Below are 22,518 nucleotides of genomic sequence, written 5' to 3'. Positions count from 1 at the left end.
ATCTCACCACCATCTCAAGGCTGACTCAAGCTTCCATCCTTCCGAGGTGGGCAAAATGAGGACACAGATTGCTGGGGGTAATATGCTGATTCTGTAAACCAGGGGTAGGCAAAATTGGCTCTTCTATGACATGTGGACTTCAACTCCCAGCATTCCTGAGCTAGCATGATTGACTCAGGAATTCTAGGAGTTGAAGTCCACAAGTTATAGAAGAGCCAACTTTGCCTACTCCTGCTGTAAACCGTTTAGAGAGGGCTGTAAAAGCACTATGAAGAATTCTATTCTATCTATTCTATTCAACATACACCCTTTGGTACTAAAGTAACGAAAACAATCAAATATTCTCTTCGATTAGGATCTCTGCTTGCTCCAGTTTGGTGGATAGGCTACAGTACGGGTTTCCTACAGGAAATTAGGCACTTAAATCCTAAGACGGGGAGATGTTTCCGAGGGAAGAATAAGTCTTGCTTAGTTCTCGAATTACTGATAACGATTCTGCATTAGTCGCAATAATCGGTTGCGACATTGTGCGCACTTCTGAAATGAAAAGCCACGGGGTTTCCTATTGAAAGACAAGCGGGTCTCCTAAACTTGGAGTACTCAGCGCGTCGAGCGACTCTAAATGGTATAAGTCTATGGCACCCACCATCTGCGCATGCGAGAAGAGAGCCGCAAGGTGAATCCGCTTGTGCGACTCTTCCGGTTTGATGACGACATATTCCAGCGCCGCTTTGCATTGCTGTACGCGGTGCTTGCTGGTTTTTCCACAGGCGGGAGCTCTTCGATCATGGCGAGCGATTTCTATTTGCGCTACTACGTTGGGCACAAGGGCAAGTTTGGCCATGAGTTTCTGGAATTCGAGTTCCGTCCTGACGGTAAGGCTCCCGCTGTTTGTCGGTCCCGTAGCAAGGGGCGTGGTGGGTTCTAGGAAGCCGGGGAGATGTTTCCGAGGGAAGAATAGGTCTTGCTTATGCCGGTGAATCGGTTGGGGCAGGGGTAGGGAAAGTTGGCGCCTCTATCACATGTGGACTTCAGATCCCAGAATTCCCGAGCTAGCATGATTGGCTCGGGAATTCTGGGAGTTGAAGTCCACAAGTCACAGAAGAGCCAACTTTGCCTACCCCTGGGTTGGGCGGAGCAGAGCCGATGGAGGAAGGAGTAGTTGGTGTTTGCTGAGGTTTATACGAGACGGCACCTGGGCTGTGTTAGGATGATCGGTCATATTTGCTCATTGTTAGATCGGGATCTGACAGGCTGCAATTTTAGCTTCTGAAGAGAGAATTTGAGCAAAGGGGATCTCATAGGTTACCTGATTGAGTAAAATACGAGTTGCTTATGTGGGGGTTAAAGCTAATTTTAATAATTGCTTGAAGGATAGTGGGATATGAAACGTTTTTGTAGGAAATCAGGCAGGCATCCAAATGCAGCAACGGATTCCAAGATAGGGAATGTAAATAAAAAGAAAAAAAAATACTGTTATGGAATCGCTAAGTAGCCAAACTTCATCATCAACCCCTTGGACTGGTTAGCTTAGTAGGAAAGTGTCCGTTTCAGTAGCATCCAGAACAGTTTCCTTGCACTTAATGTTTAACAAGATTTGTATGCCGCCCAATTCCAGTGGACTCTGGGCAGCTAACAACATATAAAGACAATATAAAAATTACAGTATCAAAAAGAAGATATAAAACAGTCAATAAGCCTATTAATAACATTCAAATATTGGTTCATTCATAGTCCCAGGCCCGCAGGAAAACCAGGTCTTAATGGCTTTCCGGAAAGCCGGTAGGACAGGGATAGTGTGAATCCCTGTCCTACCACTTGAGTGAAGCCTATCTATAAATTTTGATCTTAGAATAACAGCGGAATCAGTGTAACTAAACATTACTTACGGTATTTCAAGAGGAACAAGGACCTCAGAAATTAAGAGTTTTGAAGAAACTGTGCACCAGTAATCCTTTTTCACTTGTTGGAGTGCAACTGCTTTCACTTCTTTGTTCGTTGCTTAATTTGTGGAACTATAATTGATGCATTATATTGCAGCTAACTGAAATTAAATGAAATGCTATTTTGTTTACATTTTTCTTGCAATATTCAGTGTAATCTTTTTTCAACAGGTAAACTGAGATATGCAAATAACAGTAATTACAAAAATGATGTCATGATCAGAAAAGAAGTAAGTGAACTGTTTCAGTATACCTGCAATGTTATGAGTAAATGTATGATGTTTCGGAAGTATTTCTTTACTTGGACCATGAGTTTGAAAATGCCGAGAATTAATCATTTGCTATTTGTTTTTACTAAATCCGCTCTCAGTTGACTGTACTATACAAATGTATCTATCCTGGATTTTTTCCCCCTTCTGGATTCTTCAAATGGATATTGTATCAATGGAAAAGACAAGAAATGAATCATTGATGTTCTTTTTTCAAAAATAGCAGAATCATGCTAACATTCTACACTATTTCTAGGCCTATGTACATAAAAGTGTGATGGAAGAATTAAAGAGGATCATTGATGACAGTGAAATTACAAAAGAAGATGATGCATTGTGGCCTCCACCAGATAGAGTTGGTCGGCAGGTTAGCAGATTTTCTATTTATGATTGATTGATTGATTGATTGATTGATTGATTGATTGGATTTCTATGCCGCCCCTTTCCGAGGACTCGGGGCGACTAACAACATATAAAATATACAATACATAATATATACATACATATTTATCATACAGATGCTTTAAATCTATATGTTTGTGTACAACCTGCAATCTGTAAGAGATCAATCTAGTTGAGGTTATAGTTGCAATCAGGTGCCCCTCCAGATATGTGAAGCAACTTCAAGAAATCCCAGCAATAGTTATGTTAGCTAAATAGTTATTGGTGTTGGAAGGCCAAGGTATCTGGAGGACGTTTAAGCTAGGAAGTGGGTGTAGAGTCCTTTTGACTGCCAAGAGATGTAAAGTTGGATAAAATTCCACAAACACAAGAAAATACAAACAAAAATCCCAGTCTTATTTATTTGCATCCCAACCCACCCAACATAAACTTTGAGTTTCTGGTAGATGTTTACTTGTTAATGCCATCAGTATATATATATGTGGTTAAGATTGCTCTTTCTGCTAATAAGTGGATACAGCCCCTTAAATAGATTAATAACTTGTTTTAGCAGGTAGAATATCTTGCTTTCAGCTTGAATAATCATGGATGTTATGTAAGAACAGTGGGGACAGAAGTCCAGGCTTCATAAATATGGTAATCCATCCTAAATGTATGTCATTGTTTTATTTATTTCTAGGAGCTTGAAATTGTGATTGGGGATGAACATATCTCTTTCACAACATCAAAAATCGGTTCTCTTATTGACGTAAATCAATCCAAGTAAGTGCTGTTTGAAGAGTAAATATTATGTCTGTCGCCTCTTTGCATTTATTAGGTTAGCATTGTAGAGAATTGCTATTGTGATTTGATCTCTACAAGACAATGGAAATCAAAGGAATCAAAGCTGAGAGTTCAGCAATCACATAATCCCAGTTTAAGATACAGAAAGAGCAGAAGCAATAAAAATGTATCCCAGCTGCCTTGTCTTGAATGCCTTTATAAACAGCCCTAGCCTATACCTCAGTGGAAAATAAGAGCTCCTCTTCTGTCCCACTAATCATGATTTGAATGTATTCTACTCCCCGTTTTTAGAGCACATGCCCTTATGCTGATTTCGTGTAATTCCCACTCTCTTTGGAAGCAGCATAAATTAGTCCTTAGCTTTTCCCATTTTAAAATAAGTGTTTCCATTCTCTCCCCACATAAGGGCTTCTTCTAAGGGGCTGGCAAAATCCTTTTGACTAGCTAGTTAATGTTATTCTGGGCATGCCGCCTCCTTTAGGGTCAGCAAATTGCAATCCATGGCCATTTTGGGTGAGGTCCTTCCATAGCGGCTTCTGTTTTTGTGTGCCTGATCAATGATTTACAAACTACTATTTAAGCACTGACCTATTATTAAGCACATTTCTGATTATTCAGGGACTAGAGAAATTCATATTAATAATAATAATACATTATTTGTAGAATATTACATGAAAGTATTTTTTATTTATGAAAAATGAATGCAGTTTAATTTCACAGCGCTTTTAAAAGTTGTTTGATAGTTTGATGGCCTGAAAATTCTGTGAGGATAATGATTTTGATGTTAAAACTTTCCTACTTTTAACTGTGTGTTTTTCTATTTTGTTCCCCAGGGATCCAGAAGGTCTAAGAGTGTTTTATTATCTTGTACAAGATCTCAAGTGTCTAGTCTTCAGTCTCATTGGATTACATTTCAAGATTAAACCAATTTAAATTGTGTGGATCAAAATTTGTATAGTAAAGTTTTTGGGGGTGGGATTCTTTTCATTCCGTATCTTGCATAACGTTTATATATGTCTGTTTTTATAAAGAGTGATTTAATAAAAACTAAGACTTTTTTATTTTTATTTAGAAAGTCTTTGTTGAACAAGTTTCATATTTTAGGAATAGGCTGTTTTCATGTTCCTTATGTTTGCATGAAATTGAGGGGGTTGGTAATATAACAAAAGAGACAACACTTTCATCTGGATATGTTCAGAATCATTCTTTTAGGTGCTCTATAATGAAGAAAGTTAAATAACTGGTATGTTCAAAAACTCTGTGTGTTCATGGATTTTCGTTTTCTTCGAATAAAAGTGGAAGAAAGCAGTGTTTCCATAAGGAAGAACAAGTGTTTAGGGAAGATATTTGCCTATCTTAAGGAACAGACTAGTATCTTATGGTGCAAGACATTATTATAGAAGTAAGAATAAGATAATTATTTTGTATTAAGTAGTTAAAAATAAGATAAATAAAATAGCGGCCGTGCTGCTATTGTTTATTAGTGGCCAGTAATCTGCCGCAATTTACTGGGACATTATGATTCCACATTCATCCTAGTTTCTGGGCATAGTTCAATACCTTCATTAGAACAATTTACCAAATCATCAATAACTTAGAATCACTCCAACCTTTTGAGTTTCCTCCCAAATTTTTTTTTGTCTGTCTTACTAATCTTATATTTTAATAAGGTAATTTGTGAAATAGCAAGTTTCCTATTGAAACAGATAAGTACTTCGGCCCATTTATTATCTATTCACATTTTGTCTACATATGGTTCCTAAAAAAAGAAAGGAGTAGGTGGCCTTTTTTGTTTTTGGCAATGAAGGTTTAAATAATAATAGGTTGTAACATTTCACATAAAACTTGGGAATGGTGATAGAGACCATAAAAACGAGTGTGTGCCACATATGCATGATATAGGCACACATAGTGTGCTAGTCGTGTTTGGTTTCAATTTGATTTTGTATATTTTAATAAAATCAAATACTTGTAAAATAACATCATTGCTACTATTTACAACTTAAATGAATTGGTATCCTTATATAACAGCAGTTCTCAACCTGTGGGTTGCAAACTCTTTGGGATCGATTACAGAGGTCACCTAGGAACCGAGACACTGTTCCTCTATCCGTCTCCAGGCAGGTCCAGCCACATGCAAACAGACTACTCCCAAAAAATTATCTGTACCATAGGAACTTCTGAGCTTGTGTGCAGAAGCTGAATTTCTGGCACTGCACATGCATCGCCATCTTCTTTCTAGCTTTTTTTTTTTGCATTTTTAATAAAAAATTGGCACTGCGAATGTGTGCACACACAAGGGGCATGTGCACCATGTAGCACAGGAGGAAGCGAACCAGCAGCGAGATAAGTTAGAACTTACCCCTGAGTTTCCTAATAATTTTATTTTTAAAATTATTGGGGTCACCACAACATGAGGAATTATATTAAAGGATCACAGCATTTGGAAGGTTGAGAACCACTGTTATATAGCATTTGAACCTGGCTTTTTTTCTCTCTTTCAGTTATCTAATAATTCCAATGATCCTGCTGGTCTAAATTTAGAATAGTGTATGATCACTGTTTTGTATGCATATAAGTCCTATTTTTTTGCCACTACACAGGAAGGGGAATTTTAATAGCAGAAATTCTTTTCATAAGCTTTAAATAGCTATCATGAATCATCTAATGCTGTTTGGAGGTAGGTGTATCCATGCATATGTGCGCCCTGCCAAGTACAGGTAGTCCTCAACTTTTACAAATATAATGGAGCTCAAAGTGTATACTGCTAGATAAGTTGGTTGTGTGAATTTTGCCTCATTTTATAACCTTGGCACAGTTGTTAAGTGAATCTGAGTCCCACATCGACTTTGCCTGTCGTAAGGTTGAAAAAGGTGATCATATGACCCTTCATAACTATGAGTCAATGGCCAAACATCTGAATTTTGATCATGTGACCATAGGGATGCTACAATGGTCGTAAGTATGAACAATGGCTGTAAGTCACTTTTTTGGTGCTGTTAAAACTTTGAATGCTCACTAAATGAATTGCTGTAAGTTGAGTACCTGTATCAAAGTGATACTAACTAAATGCATTTCAAAATTCTGGTTCTTCCAACTTTGATTTGTGGCTGACTGCCAGGGGAAGATAACCAGTCGCATGACTACAAGATGGGTGGCATATAAAGTACACAAATGGCAATTGCCATGCTCTCTAGGAATTGAAAGTTCACGCATTTGAAAACCAGCCAGTGTTGGGAGGAATGACCTAGGTCTGGACTCTCCAAACTGTTTAAGACTTGTGGGCTTCAATTTAAGAATTCCCCAACCAGCTTGGTGGACTGAGGAATTCTTGGAGTTAAAGTCCAGAAGTCTTAAAGTTGCCAAATTTGGAGGGCCCTAACCTAGAAGAAAAGCTAGGTAGAAGCATACTGTCCCAGCCAGAGGCACCTTTAAATTTCTTCAGTTCTCTGTTTTGAATCTTAAGAGTTGTTTGAACTGTTGAATCCCCTTTCAAGTGCTGTAACCTTCACAGATCTATCCAGTATTGGGTTCTACCGGTATGGATGAGGACACTGCACCAGTAGCAAAAGTTGCGCTGTGTGTGTAGGTTCAGTTCTTGTATGCGTGTGCGCGCATCCCATTGTGTTTTTGCTTATGTGCAAAAGCAAAAAATACTGAAATCTTGCATACACGCATCCCCTCACAAGAATTTGCTTCTTGTGCATGCAAAGAAGCAAATACGCTGGGACGCGCACACAGCTAAGCTGCATGCGCAGCACACCACTAACGGTAGTAATAGGAAACCTGGGTCTATCCCAAAGGTGCTTTTTCAGGAGGCAAATGGGCTTACTTGTGTTTTTTCTTTGAAGATGTTTCACTTCTCATCCAAAAGGTTTCTTCACTCTGACAGGATAGTGGGGAAGGGAAGGATTTCTACTCCATTCCCCACTATCCCATCAGAGCTGAAGAAGCTTCTTGGATGAGAAGCGAAATGTATTCAAAGACAACCATGACCTGGATGACTGAGAGAATACAAAACTTCATGGATCTTCTAGAAGGTGCGGCAGGGGTCTTCCGCTTCCATACTGCGAAAATGTCAAAGCTGCCGTTAGAAGGGCAGCATTTCAGCCCTTCTATTTTTGCAGCCTGCAGCTCAGAGTCCCAAAATGCCCAAAGAGTTCAAACATACGGAGTTAAACTGACTTAAATTGACACCTCGGGTTTTTTTAGAATGGAATGGAATACCATGCAATGCAATGCAATGCAATGCAATGCAATACAATATTATTGGCCAAGTGTGAATGGACACCCAAGGAATTTGTCTTTGCTCTCAGTGTACATAAAAGAAAAAGATACATTTGTCAAGAATCATGAGGTACAACACTTAATGATTGTCCTGGGGTCAAATAAGCAATGAGGAAACAATATTAATATAAATATAAATAAATAAGTTAACAGTCATACAGTCATAAGTGGGAGGAAATGGGTGATAGGAATGATGAGAAAAAACTAGTAGAAACTAGTAGACAGTAAATAGTTTGACTGTGGAGGGAATTGTATTTGTTTAGCAGAATGGTGGTGTTCGGGGGGGGGATTGTTCTTGTGTCTAGTTATCTTGGTGCGCAGTGGTGTGTTTGGAGTGGTGTGGGTGTGTTCCAGGTCTTCACAAACAAGCGCCTGCTTTGCCGCTCTTTTAGGGATGCGTGTGGATCGCCACAAATGATCGGTTCGGCTCAGGCAGGGGTAGGCAAGATTGGCTCTTCTGACTTGTGGACTTCGACTCCCAGAATTCCTGAGCTAGCATGATTGGCTTAAGAATTCTGGGAGTTGAAGTCCACAAGTCATAGAAGAGCCAACTCTGTCTACTCCTGGAATGACTCGGCTCTCTCACAGCGGGATAATTCCCGCCAACCCCCTTTTGAGGGCCGCCCTCCGCCTCGCCTCTCCGTTCCCCGGATAAAGGGGAAACTCAAGTCTCGCGAAGGTTGAGGAGGAGCGCCTGCCCAGTTGGCGCCTGCGGTCGATTGCACTCTGAAACCTACAGAGTTTCGGGTGTATCGCATAGTCGTGGGAAGAGGGCGGAACGGGAAGATTTCTTCTGCCCCGCCGGGCTCTTCTGAGGCTCGCGTGTCTCTTTGCGTTCCCCTTTGGGCCATGGGGGTAAGAAGGCGGCGGCTGCCCGGGCGCGCCTTAAGGCTGGCGGGGATTGCCGGTCCCTCCAGCGCCCCTAACCGTTTTCGGGTGACGTTCTTCCTTGCAGAAAATCGGGTTGCAGTTGAAAGCGACTTTAGAAAATATTACAAACCTCCGTCCGGTGGGGGAGGATTTCCGATGGTATCTGAAGGTAGGAAAACCAGCTGACACCCGCCAAATGCAACACACAAAACCATGATTAAATCTCTGCAGTGTTTTCCAATCTTGGTAACTTGAAGACATCTGGGAGTTGAAGTTCAGACATCTTCAAGTTGCCAAGGTTGGGAAACGCTGCTCTATGGAGATGCTCAAGTCATCCAAGTCATGGTTTCGCTTCCATTCCCCATCATCCAGTTCAGAGTTGAAGAAGCTTCTTGGATGACAAGCGAAACGTCTTCAAAGAAAAAGCAAGAAAGTCCAGTTGCCTCTCTTGAAAAAGCACCATTGGGATACCCATGACTTAATAAATTAGCCAAAATTACTGGCATGGAATATAGGTGATTACTTTTTAAAAAGCAAATGCATAACAATATTCTCTCCATACCCACCCTCAGTCCCACCGCCTCAACATTTTTATTTATTTTATTGTCAGTCAAGTAAAGGATAGTACAGTACTTTATACAAACATAGCATAGAAACTCATGATAAAGACAATAGGACAGGGACGGTAGGCACAATGTTGCACTTATGTGCACCCTTTACAGACCTCTTAGAAAAGAGGAGAGGTCAACTGTAGACAATCTAAGGTTGAAGGTTTTGGGGTTGGGGGAAGAAACCACAAAGTCAGGTAGTGAATTCCAGGCATTGATCACTCTAAAGACGTCATTTTCTGCAGTCTAGTTTGGAGCGGTTTAAATTTAATTTGAATCTGTTACGTACTCATGTGTTGTTGCAGTTAAAGGTGAAGTACTCATTAACAGGAAGCACATTTTGGTATATGATTTTGTGAACTATGGTTAGATCAGTTTGGAGGCAACGTAGTTGTAAATTGTCTAATTTTAGAATTTCAAGTCTGGTGAAAGAAGGTATTTTGCTGCGGGAGGAGGAGTGAAGGACTCTTCTTGTGAAAACTACATATACATATTAATATTTGGGAGCAACACAGTGGCTTTGAATCAAGGTGCCTAGGCTCATAGTAACTGTTAGATTACAGTATTATTGCAAATTGTGGTTCAGGTTCACCGCAATTAATATAGTTTAGGGAATTTTTTTTCGTGGCTCCATCACACTATTGCAATTGTTGATTTCTAGTTAGATTACAGTGGTTCTCAATTTTCTAATGACGCAACCCCTTACTACAGCTCCTCATGTTGTGGTGACCCCCAACCATATGTCTAATGCCAATTCTCCCAAGAGGGCTTTAAGCTGATTGGCAGGAAGGTGAGAGGGACACCCCCACTGTAAAACGCCTGATTGGTCGGATTGTAAAAATATATTCCAAGGCACCAGAATAGAAGCTTTAGTTCCTAACACCATGGGAAATTTGTCTTTTCCCAGGGTTTTAGGCAACCCCTATGAAACGGTCATTTGATCCCCAAAGGGATCCCGACCCCCAGGTTGAGAACCACTGAGTTAGAAGCTTTAATGGGACCTTCTGGACCTGATAAGCCATTATAAAAACCAAAAGGGTTGATTGTTTAATCTGGTGAGGTGGACAGAGTACCTCAGTGGCTAAAGCCAGAGACTAATATGGCTTTAAAAGTGACATCCCCAATTTGGTAACATTTGTAGCTCCCCAAACATTGTCCAGTCCCTGGTATGTCTGAATATACCAATTCTGTACCAGCTGCAGCTTCTGAATGTTCTTTAAAAGCATTCCTACATAAAAGGACACCACAGGAATTTAAATGGAAGGTTATTAAGACATTAGTGTCTGAGAAGTGCCTAGCAAACCAGGAATGGATGCAGTTAGTGTAGAATCATACTTGTGCAAGCCACAGCTACCACTTGTTAATTAATTAATTAAGAAGGAACAATGGCTTTAGGAGGACCCCCAAATTGTAAAACATCTCTGGATGTGGGAAGCCAATTCCATTCGTAGACAAAGATGAACTTTCCCGGGATCATTTGGCCCAAAACCCCAAACACCTCTCCATCTAGATGTTTAAATGTTTAAATTTAAACATTTGATTATTGTGTTGCTGGATTCCATTAAATATATTTAGTTTGCATTTGTTTTCCTTTTATTTTCCAGCTTAAATGTGGAAACTGTAATGAGGTTTCAGAAAAATGGCAATATCTCCGATTAATGGTAAGTTTCAAAACAAATTACATAAGATACAGTTGGCACCAGGCACATCACGGTGCAAATGATTTATGGTACATAATTCATATTATTTGGGCAGAGTCATTTACTCCTATCCTTGTGGGTGTCAGTGACAGAAGCTATCCAAAACATTTCTACGAAACTAGAACTGGAAAACACCTTGTTTCTAGATTGTATCTAGGGTGTTGACTATATAAGTCTTGACTATATGCAAACATTCATAATCATTCTTTCTAGGGTTCTGCTCTTTTTTCTAAACAATATAGATATTTTATTTTATTTCATGGGAGAATATATCCGTATGCATACCTATACCTATATTCTTTTAATACCAATGTTTCCATTAGCAATATAATTTTACAGTCAGATATATAGTTCAGTCACTTAATTAGAATTGTGAACTTAGTGTAAATTAGATTTTTCTTTAAACAAAAGATTTAATAAAGTCTCTAATTTTGCTAAGGATATTTAGCAAAAATATCTGTTAGATCAGTATTCTAAACTACTGTATTCCCTGCCAACTTTGCTAAGTGTTTGCATAACATTCCTAATTTAAAATCCATTAGAAGATTTGGATCTTGGAAAAAAATGGACATTATTTCCTGCAGCCTCCTCTCCACTGGAGCTCTTGAGTGGCTGATGTTTTCTTTTGAAATTATGTTTAGGACAGTCACCCTCTGAAAGGAGGCCGGGGAAGTGCCACAATGGTGCAGAAATGCAAGTTGTGCTCCCGAGAAAACTCCATAGGTAAGAGATTTTTTATACATCTGTCCCCTAGATCACGGATGGCCAGTTTGGCAACTTTAAAAACTTCAACTCCCAAAATTCCTCATCAAGGTCAACTGAGCTTCAATTTCTGGGAGTTGAAGTCCACAAATCTTAAAGTTGCCATGATCAGACACACCCCATCCTCAGGCTATGATTTATTGATTGATTTATTGATTTATTGATTTATTTATTTATTTATTTATTTATTTATTTATTTATTTATTTATTTATTAGATTTGTATGCCGCCCCTCTCCGTAGCCTCGGGGCGGCTCACAACAATAACAAGAACAATGTAAAAAACAAATCTAATAATTTAAAAAACAGTAAAAAAACCCATTATTAAAAGCAAACACACACACAAACATTCCATGTATAAACTGTATAGGCCCGGGGGAGATGTCTCAGTTCCCCCATGCCTGATGACAGAGATGGGTCTTAAGAACTTTACGAAAGGCAAGGAGGGTGGGGGCAACTCTGATATCTAGGGGGAGTTGGTTCCAAAGGGTCGGGGCCGCCACAGAGAAGGCTCTTCCCCTGGGTCCCGCCAAACGACATTGTTTAGTTGACGGGACCCGGAGAAGGCCAACTCTGTGGGACCTAACTGGTCGCTGGGATTCGTGCGGCAGAAGGCGGTCCCGGAGATATTCTGGTCCGGTGCCATGAAGGGCTTTATAGGTCATAACCAACACTTTGAATTGTGACCGGAAACTGATCGGCAACCAATGCAGACTGTGGAGTGTTGGTGTGACATGGGCATATTTAGGAAAGCCCATGATAGCTCTCGCAGCTGCATTCTGCATGATACTATATTAAACTAAGAAGAAAACATTCCTCCTAATGGGCTGTGGCCTGGCGGACCTCTGGCCTAAAAATCCCAAAACCTTGTTTAGTTTTGAAGCCTAGATTAGGTAGGCCGCATACTATGATGCTGAGATGCATCTAATCATGACACAGTGCTTAAACATTTAAAACTAACTTTTAGAGATGAAGTCTAATGCGTGACTGACCCTGAATCCATTCAAATCTAAATATACTCCTCAAAAAAATAAAGGGAACACTCAAATAGATCCTAGATCTGAATGAATGAAATATTCTCATTGAATACTTTGTTCTGTACAAAGTTGAATGTGCACAACAGCATGTGAAATTGATTGTCAATCAGTGTTGCTTCCTAAATGGACAGTTTGATTTCACAGAAGTTTGATTTACTTGGAGTTATATTGTGTTGTTTAAGTGCTCACTTTATTTTTTTGAGCAGTGTATATATGTAGCCTGTGAGTTATACTTTATTTGTTTCAATGATACATTTTTCTTTTTCTTTTCTAGATATCTTAAGTCAGACAATTAAGTCTTATAACGTAAGTTCATTTTATTTGTATTTTATGAAAAGGGTGAACTTTTTAGCAGAAATTCAATTTCCTGTTATTTGACTTAAAGACAGCACTTTAAACAGGGACTAGTGATTATTTTTCTGTCATTCATGCTTGAATGTTTCCCTACCCTAATCAGAATTTTCTCTAGAGATTTACAAGCATTACAGATTATATTCCTTCTAATATTACACTGTGTCTTTATGGAATATAATAATTTGGGAAACATGTTCTATTTCTTCCCGCTTATCTTTATTCTTTTGTTTTTTAAAAAAGCTAAGTATTCTTTTGGCTGAATTCTAGGCCGAAGACAACGAGACCTTTAAGACAATAGTGGAATTTGAGTGCCGTGGCCTTGAACCCGTGGATTTTCAACCACAGGCAAGTTCTCAAGAGTCTCCTATTTGAAAGGCTCGCCTCTTAAACTCAAATTATCGCATAACATGTTCTTCAGCACAGAATTTCTTTTGCTGCTAGTTCACACAACCATTGAATAAAGAGTTAACAGCTGGTAAGTTTGCAATAATGCAAACATTAATGTGATTTGAAGTTTGTTCTATGCAAATAATTAGATTCAGGTGATAGGGAAGCTGTTAGAAATCTTAATTTTGGAATTCTTAGTTATGGATTTATTGCTCATCTGTAGCAGGGAACATCTTACCTTGTTTGGATGAAGAGTTAGTGTTAAATCAGACATCAATTATGATCCAAAACAGTATTTTAGCTCAGATCTAATGTGTTCTTAACAGGTGCTTTTAAATTATTTGTAGGCAGGTTTTGCTGCAAATGGTGCTGACTCTGGCACATCTTTCGATGAAATCAACCTACTGGAAAAGGTAGAGTCTTCACATTTGTGGGTCAAATAATATTGTGGTTATAGTGTACAAATCTTAAAATCAGGCTCATATAAAATCACCTAAGGTCCACCCTACATCAACTTCTCATAGTGGTCAACCAGATGTCTCCTAGCAGAAGGAAGAGATATTCCTTTCTCCTACCTCTGTCCCCTGTCACTGTTATTTGAAGGTATTACTAATCTGACAATAACATTGAATCTGAGGATTAATAGTTATTCCTCATAAAATATCCTGGTCCAGTTTTACAGCTAATCCAAGTTATGTTAATATAATTGCAGCTTGTTAAATGAGAAACTAAGAAAGACTGGATGAGCAGGACAATTTTTAAAGGTCCAATTTTATATTAGACAAATCTAGCCTGATGCCTTTCCATTGTATTAGAACAGGATCAGCGGTGGACTGCTCCCGATTTGGCCTGGTTCTTAGAACTGGTAGTGCTGGTGGTGGCAGGCTTTGCCCAGCCACCCAGGACACTTCTGCACATGCTCAGAAGCAGTGCATGCACAAACTGGTATTAAAGGGTTTTAGAACCTTGCTGCACAGGATCTTCATATTGAAATCAGTTTAAAAATTAAATTATCCATACCAGAAATGTCATCAATATTGTACATCTATGTTCCAGACACTAGTTTGAGATAAAACAGTTTGGTACTTTCTAGATGTTTTGGATGACAAATATGCTAATTATAGTTCAAAATATCTAGAAAATAGGTATTTTCTCTTCTTTCCTAAACCTGCTTGAACCTGGTGCTATCAGGATAAAAGTACAGATAGTCCTTGACTTACGACCACAATTAAGATCAGAATTTCAGGCATTAAATGAATCATCCTGTGACTGGACCCAATTTTATAACCATTTTGCCATGGTTATTAAGCAAATCACATTAATGAATTAGGTAATTCATGCCATCATTAAGCACATTTGACTTCCCCAATTGACTTTGCCTGCTGGAAGCCAGCTGGAAAAGTAACAAATTGCATAAACACAGGTTCATTGTCAATCATCTGAATTGCAGTCAGGAATGGTAGGAGAGTCATAACATCAAGAGTCAACCATAAATTGCTTTTTCTAAGGCTGTTCTAACTTCAGACAATTGAAACATGGAAACGTAGAAGATTGATGACAGAAAAAGACCTCATGGTCCATCTAGTCTGCCCTTATATTATTTCCTGTATTTTATCTTAGGATGGATATATGTTTACTCCAGGCATGTTTAAATTGAGTTACTGTGGATTTACCAACCACGTCTGCTGGAAGTTTGTTACTCTTTCAGTAAAATAATATTTTCTCATGTTACTTCTAATCTTTCCCCCAAATAACCTCAGATTGTGCCCCCTTGTTCTTGTGTTCACTTTCCTATTAAAAACACTTCTCTCCTGAACCTTATTTAACCCTACAATTGTTAAAGAATTGTAAATTGGTGTCTCAATAACAATGTTAGAAATCCTATGTTGCAAGCGCTCCTTCAAATTTGGCCTTGTTCCATAGCATATAATGTCAAATGATATTCTTGGAGATTATTTTTTTCATCCAGTGATAGTTTTCCTTAACTATGAATTGCATTTTCAAGGTCAGTTCTTGGCATGATAGTCATCCATATTGAAGATGATCTCTTCAAATGTCAGGACACGCCCTTTTTCATTTAAATGTGTGAAAAACCCTGAAACCAAATTACATTTGGTGTGCCTAATATATGAGAAGGGGAGGGTGTTGTCGAAATGCAGGCTAACCTCCAAGCAGCTGCCTACAATTTAACTGAAAACAATACTGTATCTCCATTAAAGTTTGTATAGAGCTAAGATGGCATGTTTCACTTTACAGGACTGGAATGACTATGATGAAAAAATAAAGGAATCCGTTGGCATCTATGATGTTACACATAAGTTTGTCAAATGTTAGCTCCTACGTCAAAGCAACATTTTTCCATAAAGCAAAGTCGTTTACATTGTATCCATAAAAGTGAAAATAAAACCCTTAACTTCTGATATTTTTTCTCAGTCATGCTGTTACTTTTTTTATTGTCTGAAAAAAATACATGCAATTAATACCACAATCCTTATCTTGGAACAAACCAGTTGACAAATAGACATCCATTTAATATACTGAAAATTCACATTTCAGATCTATTTCTTATAAACAAGTAAGAATAATAGCTCGTTCCATTCCAATGAGCTTTATTCAGAATACCTAAATACAGTATACTGTTTAAAAAAAATAAAGGGAACACTTAAACAACACAATATAACTCCAAGTAAATCAGACTTCTGTGAAATCAAACTGCCCACTTAGGAAGCAACACTGATTGACAATAAATTTCACATGCTGTTGTGCACATTCAACTTTGTACAGAACAAAGTATTCAATGAGAATATTTCATTCATTCAGATCTAGGATGTGTTATTTGAGTGTTCCCTATATTTTTTTGAGTAGTGCATATACATATATCATTTTAAGGTGAAGTATTTTTTACAGATGTTATGCGTTTTTAATATATCTGGAAAAGCAAAATTATTCCAAGTTTCTTAGAAATAAAATAATGTGTTGGATGCTTCTAAGTTAAGTTTATTTATTTATTATTTATTAATTTAATTTATTTGCCGCCCCACTCCTAAAGGACTCTGCTGTTTAAAGGACAATAAATATACTTCACTGTATATTTAATCAAGAATTGTAAGGATCGGGGTAACTTTGATGTACTATAATGAAGAGAGGTAAAGGATCCCCTACGATTTCTCTCCACTATTGCTGAGTTTGGGAGACAATGCTCATCTCTATTGCTGAGTTTGGGAGACAATGCTCATCTCTATTTCAAGTCCATGGAGCCAGTGCTACCCAGACATTTCTACAGTCATGTGACCAGCATGACGTCACAGAGTGCTGTTACCATCCCACCAAAGTAGTACCCATTTATCTACTTACATTCACATGTTTTTGAACTGCCAGATTAGCAGGAATTTGGATGAGGATGGGAACTCACCCTGTCCCCTGTCACTCACTCTTGAAGCTTCCAGCCCACAAGCCCAGCCACTGAGCCACCACACTGCTCCCAAAAGAAAGGAGATAACTGAAAACCTTGTGATCCACATGAATGACTATGCATGCATACAACCCTGAACCCAAGAGTAGATGCCTTTAACTATAGCCTGAAAATAAGCTACTGCTAGGGAAGAAGTGCTTGTCTAGTTTTTTAGCCCTTTATGTTTATTTAAGCTATCACTTCTCATCCCCAGCTGGTGGTATTTCCTTTTTTCCTTTCCTTCCTACTCTTTTCTCTTGATCCCACCTCTGCCCTTTTGTGCTTAATACAAACAAGGCTGTTGACAAGAACTAAAAAACGCAACAACCCTTCAACCCTTCATAAAATGTCCAATTACAAAATAAGAAAAAAGTACCCATTTAAAACCAGCCCAAGTATGAAACAAAAAGGCTGAATGCTTCTCAGAAAAGGACCATTCTCCAAAGCCTTCCATTGAAAACTGGCTGATTAACCGTACCCAACAAGTAGTCCTCAATGGGTCTATGTCCACCTGGAAAGAAGTAAGCGGGGTACCACAAGGACCAGTCCTAGCCCAGTACTCTTTAACATATTTATCAATGACCTAGAGCAGTGTTTCCCAACCTTGGCCACTTGAAGATATCTGGACTTCAACTCCCAGAATTACCCAGCCAGCAAATGCTGGCTGGGGAATTCTGAGAGTTGAAGTCTAGATATCTTCAAGTGGCAAGGTTGGGAAATACTGAACTAGAGGAGGGAATAGAGGGGGAATTAATTAAATTCCCAGATGATACCAAGCTGGCAGGAGTGGCCAATTCTCCAGAGGATAGGCTCAGGATGCAGGAAGATCTAGACAGATTTATACAGTGGGCCCAAACAAACAATGAAGTTCAACGTAGAGAAAAGTAAAGTCTTTTACTAGGTAAGAAAAACCCAAAACATACATACAAACTGGGTGAAACCACACTCAACACAAGTGACTGTGAGAGAGATCTAGGAGTCTTGGTGGACAACCAACTAAATATGAGCCAGCAATGTGCAGCGGCAGCTAAAAAAGCCAACATAATCTTCAACTGCATCCACAGAGGGATACAATCCAGGACTAAAGTACTAATACCAGTTAATAATACCCTTGTCAGACCTCACCTAGAGTACTGCATTCAATTTTGGGCTCCATACTACAAAAAAGACATTGAAACTCTGGAAAAAGTACAGAAGAGGGCAACCAGAATAATAAAGGGTTTAGAAACCAAAACATACGAGGAAAGGTTGCAGGAACTGGGCATAGATAGTCTAGTGAAGAGGAGGTCCAGGGGGGACATGATAGCAGTCTTCAAATACTTGAGGGGCTGCCACAGTGAGGAGGGTGTCACTGTTTCCAAAGCACCAGAGGGCAGACAAGGAGCAACAGATGGAAGCTGACCAAGGAGAGATTCAACCTAGAAATAAGGAAGAACTTTCTGATGGTAAGAGCAAAAAAACGGTGGAATGTCTTGCCTGCAGAGGTTGTGAACGCCCCAACACTGGAAACTTTAAGAAGAGACTGGACTGCCATATGTCTGGGATGGCATAGGGCCTCCTGCACGAGCAGGAGGTTGGGCTAGAACAGTGTTTTTCAACCAGTGTGCCCCGGCACACTAGTGTGCCGTGAGACATGGTCAAGTGTGCCGTGGGTAAATTAAACATGGGTCCTCAAACTACAGCCCGTGTGCCAGATATGGCCCGCGGAGGCCATTTATCTGGCCCACTTCCAGCTGCCTCCATCCAAACATAAACATTCCCCTCACAATCCCTCCAGCTATCAATGACAGGAAGAGTGGAGGCACAGGGAATGCTCACTGACCAATCACCTTCTAGGATTCATCCCAACCACTAGCGATGAACCAATAGCAAGCCGCCCCTCATCCACACCCAGGAAGTCCATGGGCTGCCGCGAATTTGTCATTGCGATAAAAACGCAGTGATGAAAACTCAAAACAGAGAGAGAATGAGAACTGTTGAGGAAGAGCTTCGTGTGTGTCTTTCTACCATTCCTGCCAGGATATCCCTTTTGTGTTCATTGAAACAGGCCCAGGTTTCACACTAAGTGAGTATAAATACATTTAGAAACTATATTATTAACTATATGTATAATAATATGTACTGTGTTATAGTGTCATTTTGTGTCATTTTGGTTGGTGGTGTGCCCCAGGATTTTGTAAATGTAAAAAATGTGCCGCGGCTCAAAAAAGGTTGAAAATCACTGGGCTAGAAAACCCACAAGGTCACTTCCAACACAAACTATAAACAACAAACAAAGGCCAACAAAGTAGGCATCAGTCAAATCTCAGGAATCAAGATGTTTCTTAATATCTATCCTCTGGTATGATGGGGACCCTAAGCATCTCCTCTTGGGAAAATATGACTAGTTCCAGATGAAAGCGGGGAGAGGGTATCCTGATTCTGTTGGGAGGTAAAGGAATATATTCGCTTGTATTCTTACATTTCTGTACATTTTCTAAATGAAGAACCTTTTTTTAAGGCAATTAATTTTACTTAGGCACCATTAGTAATCATTATTTTGGTTTTTGTGTGTATGTAGCTTCTTATAAACATATATTATACACAGACAGATATACTGTACATGACACATAAAATGACCCAAACTTGCTTTTTCAAGAGGCAACTGGACTTGTTTTTCTTTGAAGACATTTCACTTCTCATTCAAGAAGCTTCTTCAGTTCTGACTGGATGATGGTGAATGGAAATGAAATGTCAAGAAAGAAATAGCAAGAAAGTCCCGTTGCCTCTTGAAAAGCACCCCAACCATGACCTGGATGACAGAATCCCCATGACATACATATAAAATGTGTCACAATTATTCAACAGGAAATTTTCAGGATATGTTTCAGCTGGAATCTGAATCAATCAGACTGATATTTCAAGTAGTCCTTAACAACCATTCGTTTAATGACCGTTTGAAGTTATAACAGCACTGGGGGAAAAAGACTTATGACTGGTCCTCACACTTAACAGCCATTACAGCATTTCCCACAATCATGTGATCAAAATTTGGGTGTTGGCAGCTGGCATATATTTATGAGGGTCGTAGCATCTTAAGATCCCATGATTACCATTTGGGACCTTACCAGCCGGCTTCAATTAATGACCACATGATTCACTTAACAACTGCAAGGATTCACTTAACCATGGCAAAAAAATGTAAAATCAGGTGTGACCCATTTTTTAAACCCTAACAATGGAAATCCTGGTCCCCATGTGGTCATAAGTCAAGGACCGCCTGCATTATTTTCCTTTAAGCTTTCAGGGCAGATATAGATGTTACATGTTCTATGTGTCATTTTATATGACTTCCACCCCATTTATTTGGGCATGGATTATTTTTTCTACATGGTGTGCATCCTGTATCATATTTTCAGTTACACTGAACAGCAGAGTGAGCCTGGTAATGACCAGTGAGGGGTGTCTCAGATTTCACTTCTAATTACCGTACATTATATTATATTGTTATATTTATATTTATTAATTAATATTGATTGTTTCCTGATTGCTTATTTGTACCCTATGACAATCATTAAATGTTGCACCTCATGATTCTTGACAAATGTATCTTTTCTTTTATGTACACTGAGAGCATCTGCACCAATGACAAATTCCTTGTGGGTCCAATCACACTGGGCCAATAAAGAATTCTGTTCTGTTCTAATCTAATCTAATGTAATCGCACAATTCTATCATACTCTGCAGTTGTTAACTTTGGTCTACTAGGCACAGAAAATGGGCACTTTTACAAGATTTTTGCCTGTGAGTATTTTTCTCTATTTTCTTCCATCTTTTGGGAACAAAAAGACTGGATGGAGAAAAATCCTTCGTTTTACATTCAGGATTTTTTTTTCTTCTTTGGTAAATTTGCTGCTTGCCATACTGAATATTCTTATAATTGTTCGTTGAAAGGATTCCAAAAGTTTCACTTGAATGTCACAAGGCAGAACTCTAGAACAATGTGAACATTTCTTCTTTCCTTTTACAAAAATAAATCTATAATACTGGATTGTCTTTTAACACAAGATCTCACAAAAGGGATGGTACTATCTAAATGTCACCCAAGCATCATTCCTATATTTTATACAATTAATTCATGTATATTTAAAAATTAATCGAACACATATATTAACAAAGACTTATACTGCAAGAACTTCTATTGGCTGATATAAAGACTGCACTTTTCTACCATTGGAAGTCCCTGAGTTGGAGCTAGCCTTAATCATATTTGGAGAACAGGTATTAAAATCAGTGTAACAACTTAATCATGGCAAGCGTAAAAATTCAGTGGGCCAGCTCTTTAACCCTATTTACATTCTTTTGTTTTTCTCCAAACATTAATCTATTATTTTTTTTAAAAAAAGAATAAACAGGTCATAGTCCAGCTAAAACATTAACCTTGAGCCAATGGAAGTTTGTTATGTCACACGTTTAAAAAGCCAGTCCTGTTCTATCCTAATTACTAATTTGTTTCCCTTCTAAAATATCAAAAACATCATCCAGTGACTTGTGCACGCACTGCAGGAATTCTGATGCATTCCTAGATGGATAAGCAGAAATGTTGCACCCAATCCAGTTATCTTGTATACCATAAGCTACACCAAATCCATCCGGCACCACTGGCCCAAATCCACCCAGGAACACGGCTGGACTGCTCAAAGTACTTGTGGAGAGAATGTTGCGGTTAATTAGGGCATAAGCTTGGTCCTTGTAGAACTCTGGCAAAGAAGTTCCTTGGGATTCTGCTTCACACCTCAGTGCATAAAGGTGACGATCAAATCCCTGACCTGTCAAGAAAAATACAACAGTGAGCGGCTCTGAAAAAGTCACTACGGGCGTGTAAATCATATTTTATGTCACTTCCGAAGTTAAACATGACAGGCTGCTGGTAATTTGCTTCACAAAATTAAAACCATTGTTGTAAAACAAGAAGGTTATGTGATCTTATTTAAATAAGCACTAAAATAATTTGTTTAAATAAATTCCACCATTATATAAGAGTTGTGGTGGGGCAGTGGTTAGAATTCAGTGCTGCAGGCTAATTCTGCTGACTGCAGTTTTATTTATTTATTTATTTATTGGATTTGTATGCCGCCCCTCTCCGTAGACTCGGGGTGGCTAACAACAATGATAAAAAACAGCATGTAACAATCCAATTAATAAAACAACTAAAAACCCTTATTATAAAACCAAACGTACACACAAACATACCATGCATAACTTGTAATGGCCTAGGGGGAAGGAATATCTCAACTCCCCCATGCCTGGCGGCATAAGTGAGTCTTGAGTAGTTTACGAAAGACAGGGAGGGTGGGGGCAGTTCTAATCTCCGGGGGGAGTTGGTTCCAGAGGGCCGGGGCCGCCACAGAGAAGGCTCTTCCCCTGGGGCCCGCCAAATGACATTGTTTAGTTGACGGGACCCGGAGAAGGCCAACTCTGTGGGACCTTATCGGTCGCTGGGATTCGTGTGGTAGCAGGCGGTTCCGGGGGTAATCTGGTCCAATACCATGTAGGGCTTTAAAGGTCATGACCAACACTTTGAATTGTGACCGGAAACTGATCGGCAGCCAATGCAAGCCACGGATAGCACTCATCACCAGGACCCCGGATTGAGCTCACGGAACCGGAACAAGGGATCGCTATTAA

General features: G+C 39.1%; 3 protein-coding genes across 4 annotated transcripts in view; 2 read left to right on the top strand and 1 right to left on the bottom strand.

Annotated features, from left to right (window-relative positions):
* The first annotated feature begins 694 nt into the window (after positions 1-694).
* Positions 695-5,374, top strand: MAGOH (mago homolog, exon junction complex subunit). Its single transcript, XM_070745918.1, has 5 exons — positions 695-875; positions 2,115-2,173; positions 2,469-2,579; positions 3,294-3,376; positions 4,231-5,374. Exons 1-5 carry the CDS (start codon positions 788-790, stop codon positions 4,328-4,330), a joined length of 441 nt encoding a protein of 146 aa, XP_070602019.1. The 5' UTR covers positions 695-787; the 3' UTR covers positions 4,331-5,374.
* Positions 5,375-8,347: 2,973 nt separating this feature from the next.
* CZIB (CXXC motif containing zinc binding protein) lies at positions 8,348-15,820 on the top strand. 2 transcript variants are annotated; one of them, XM_070745884.1, is made up of 8 exons: positions 8,348-8,539; positions 8,640-8,723; positions 10,767-10,823; positions 11,504-11,585; positions 12,934-12,965; positions 13,281-13,358; positions 13,752-13,813; positions 15,657-15,820. In XM_070745884.1, exons 1-8 carry the CDS (start codon positions 8,534-8,536, stop codon positions 15,682-15,684), a joined length of 429 nt encoding a protein of 142 aa, XP_070601985.1. In that variant the 5' UTR covers positions 8,348-8,533; the 3' UTR covers positions 15,685-15,820. The 2 variants fall into 2 exon arrangements, with proteins under 2 accessions (XP_070601985.1, XP_070601984.1); XM_070745883.1 differs by having other exon boundaries at positions 8,354-8,539; positions 13,281-13,362.
* CPT2 (carnitine palmitoyltransferase 2) overlaps positions 12,962-22,518 on the bottom strand; it is a 26,952-nt gene continuing 17,395 nt past the window's right edge. Inside the window, exon 5 of the mRNA XM_070745882.1 lies at positions 12,962-21,659. Within this exon, the coding sequence (XP_070601983.1) occupies positions 21,328-21,659 (332 nt within the window). The 3' untranslated portion in view covers positions 12,962-21,327. The remainder of the gene's footprint in view (positions 21,660-22,518) is intronic.

This window comes from Erythrolamprus reginae, chromosome 3, assembly GCF_031021105.1.
Source record: "Erythrolamprus reginae isolate rEryReg1 chromosome 3, rEryReg1.hap1, whole genome shotgun sequence".
NCBI classification, from domain to species: domain Eukaryota; kingdom Metazoa; phylum Chordata; class Lepidosauria; order Squamata; family Dipsadidae; genus Erythrolamprus; species Erythrolamprus reginae.
Note: the sequence above shows the minus strand (reverse complement) of the source record. Positions and strands in the feature narration are given on the sequence as shown.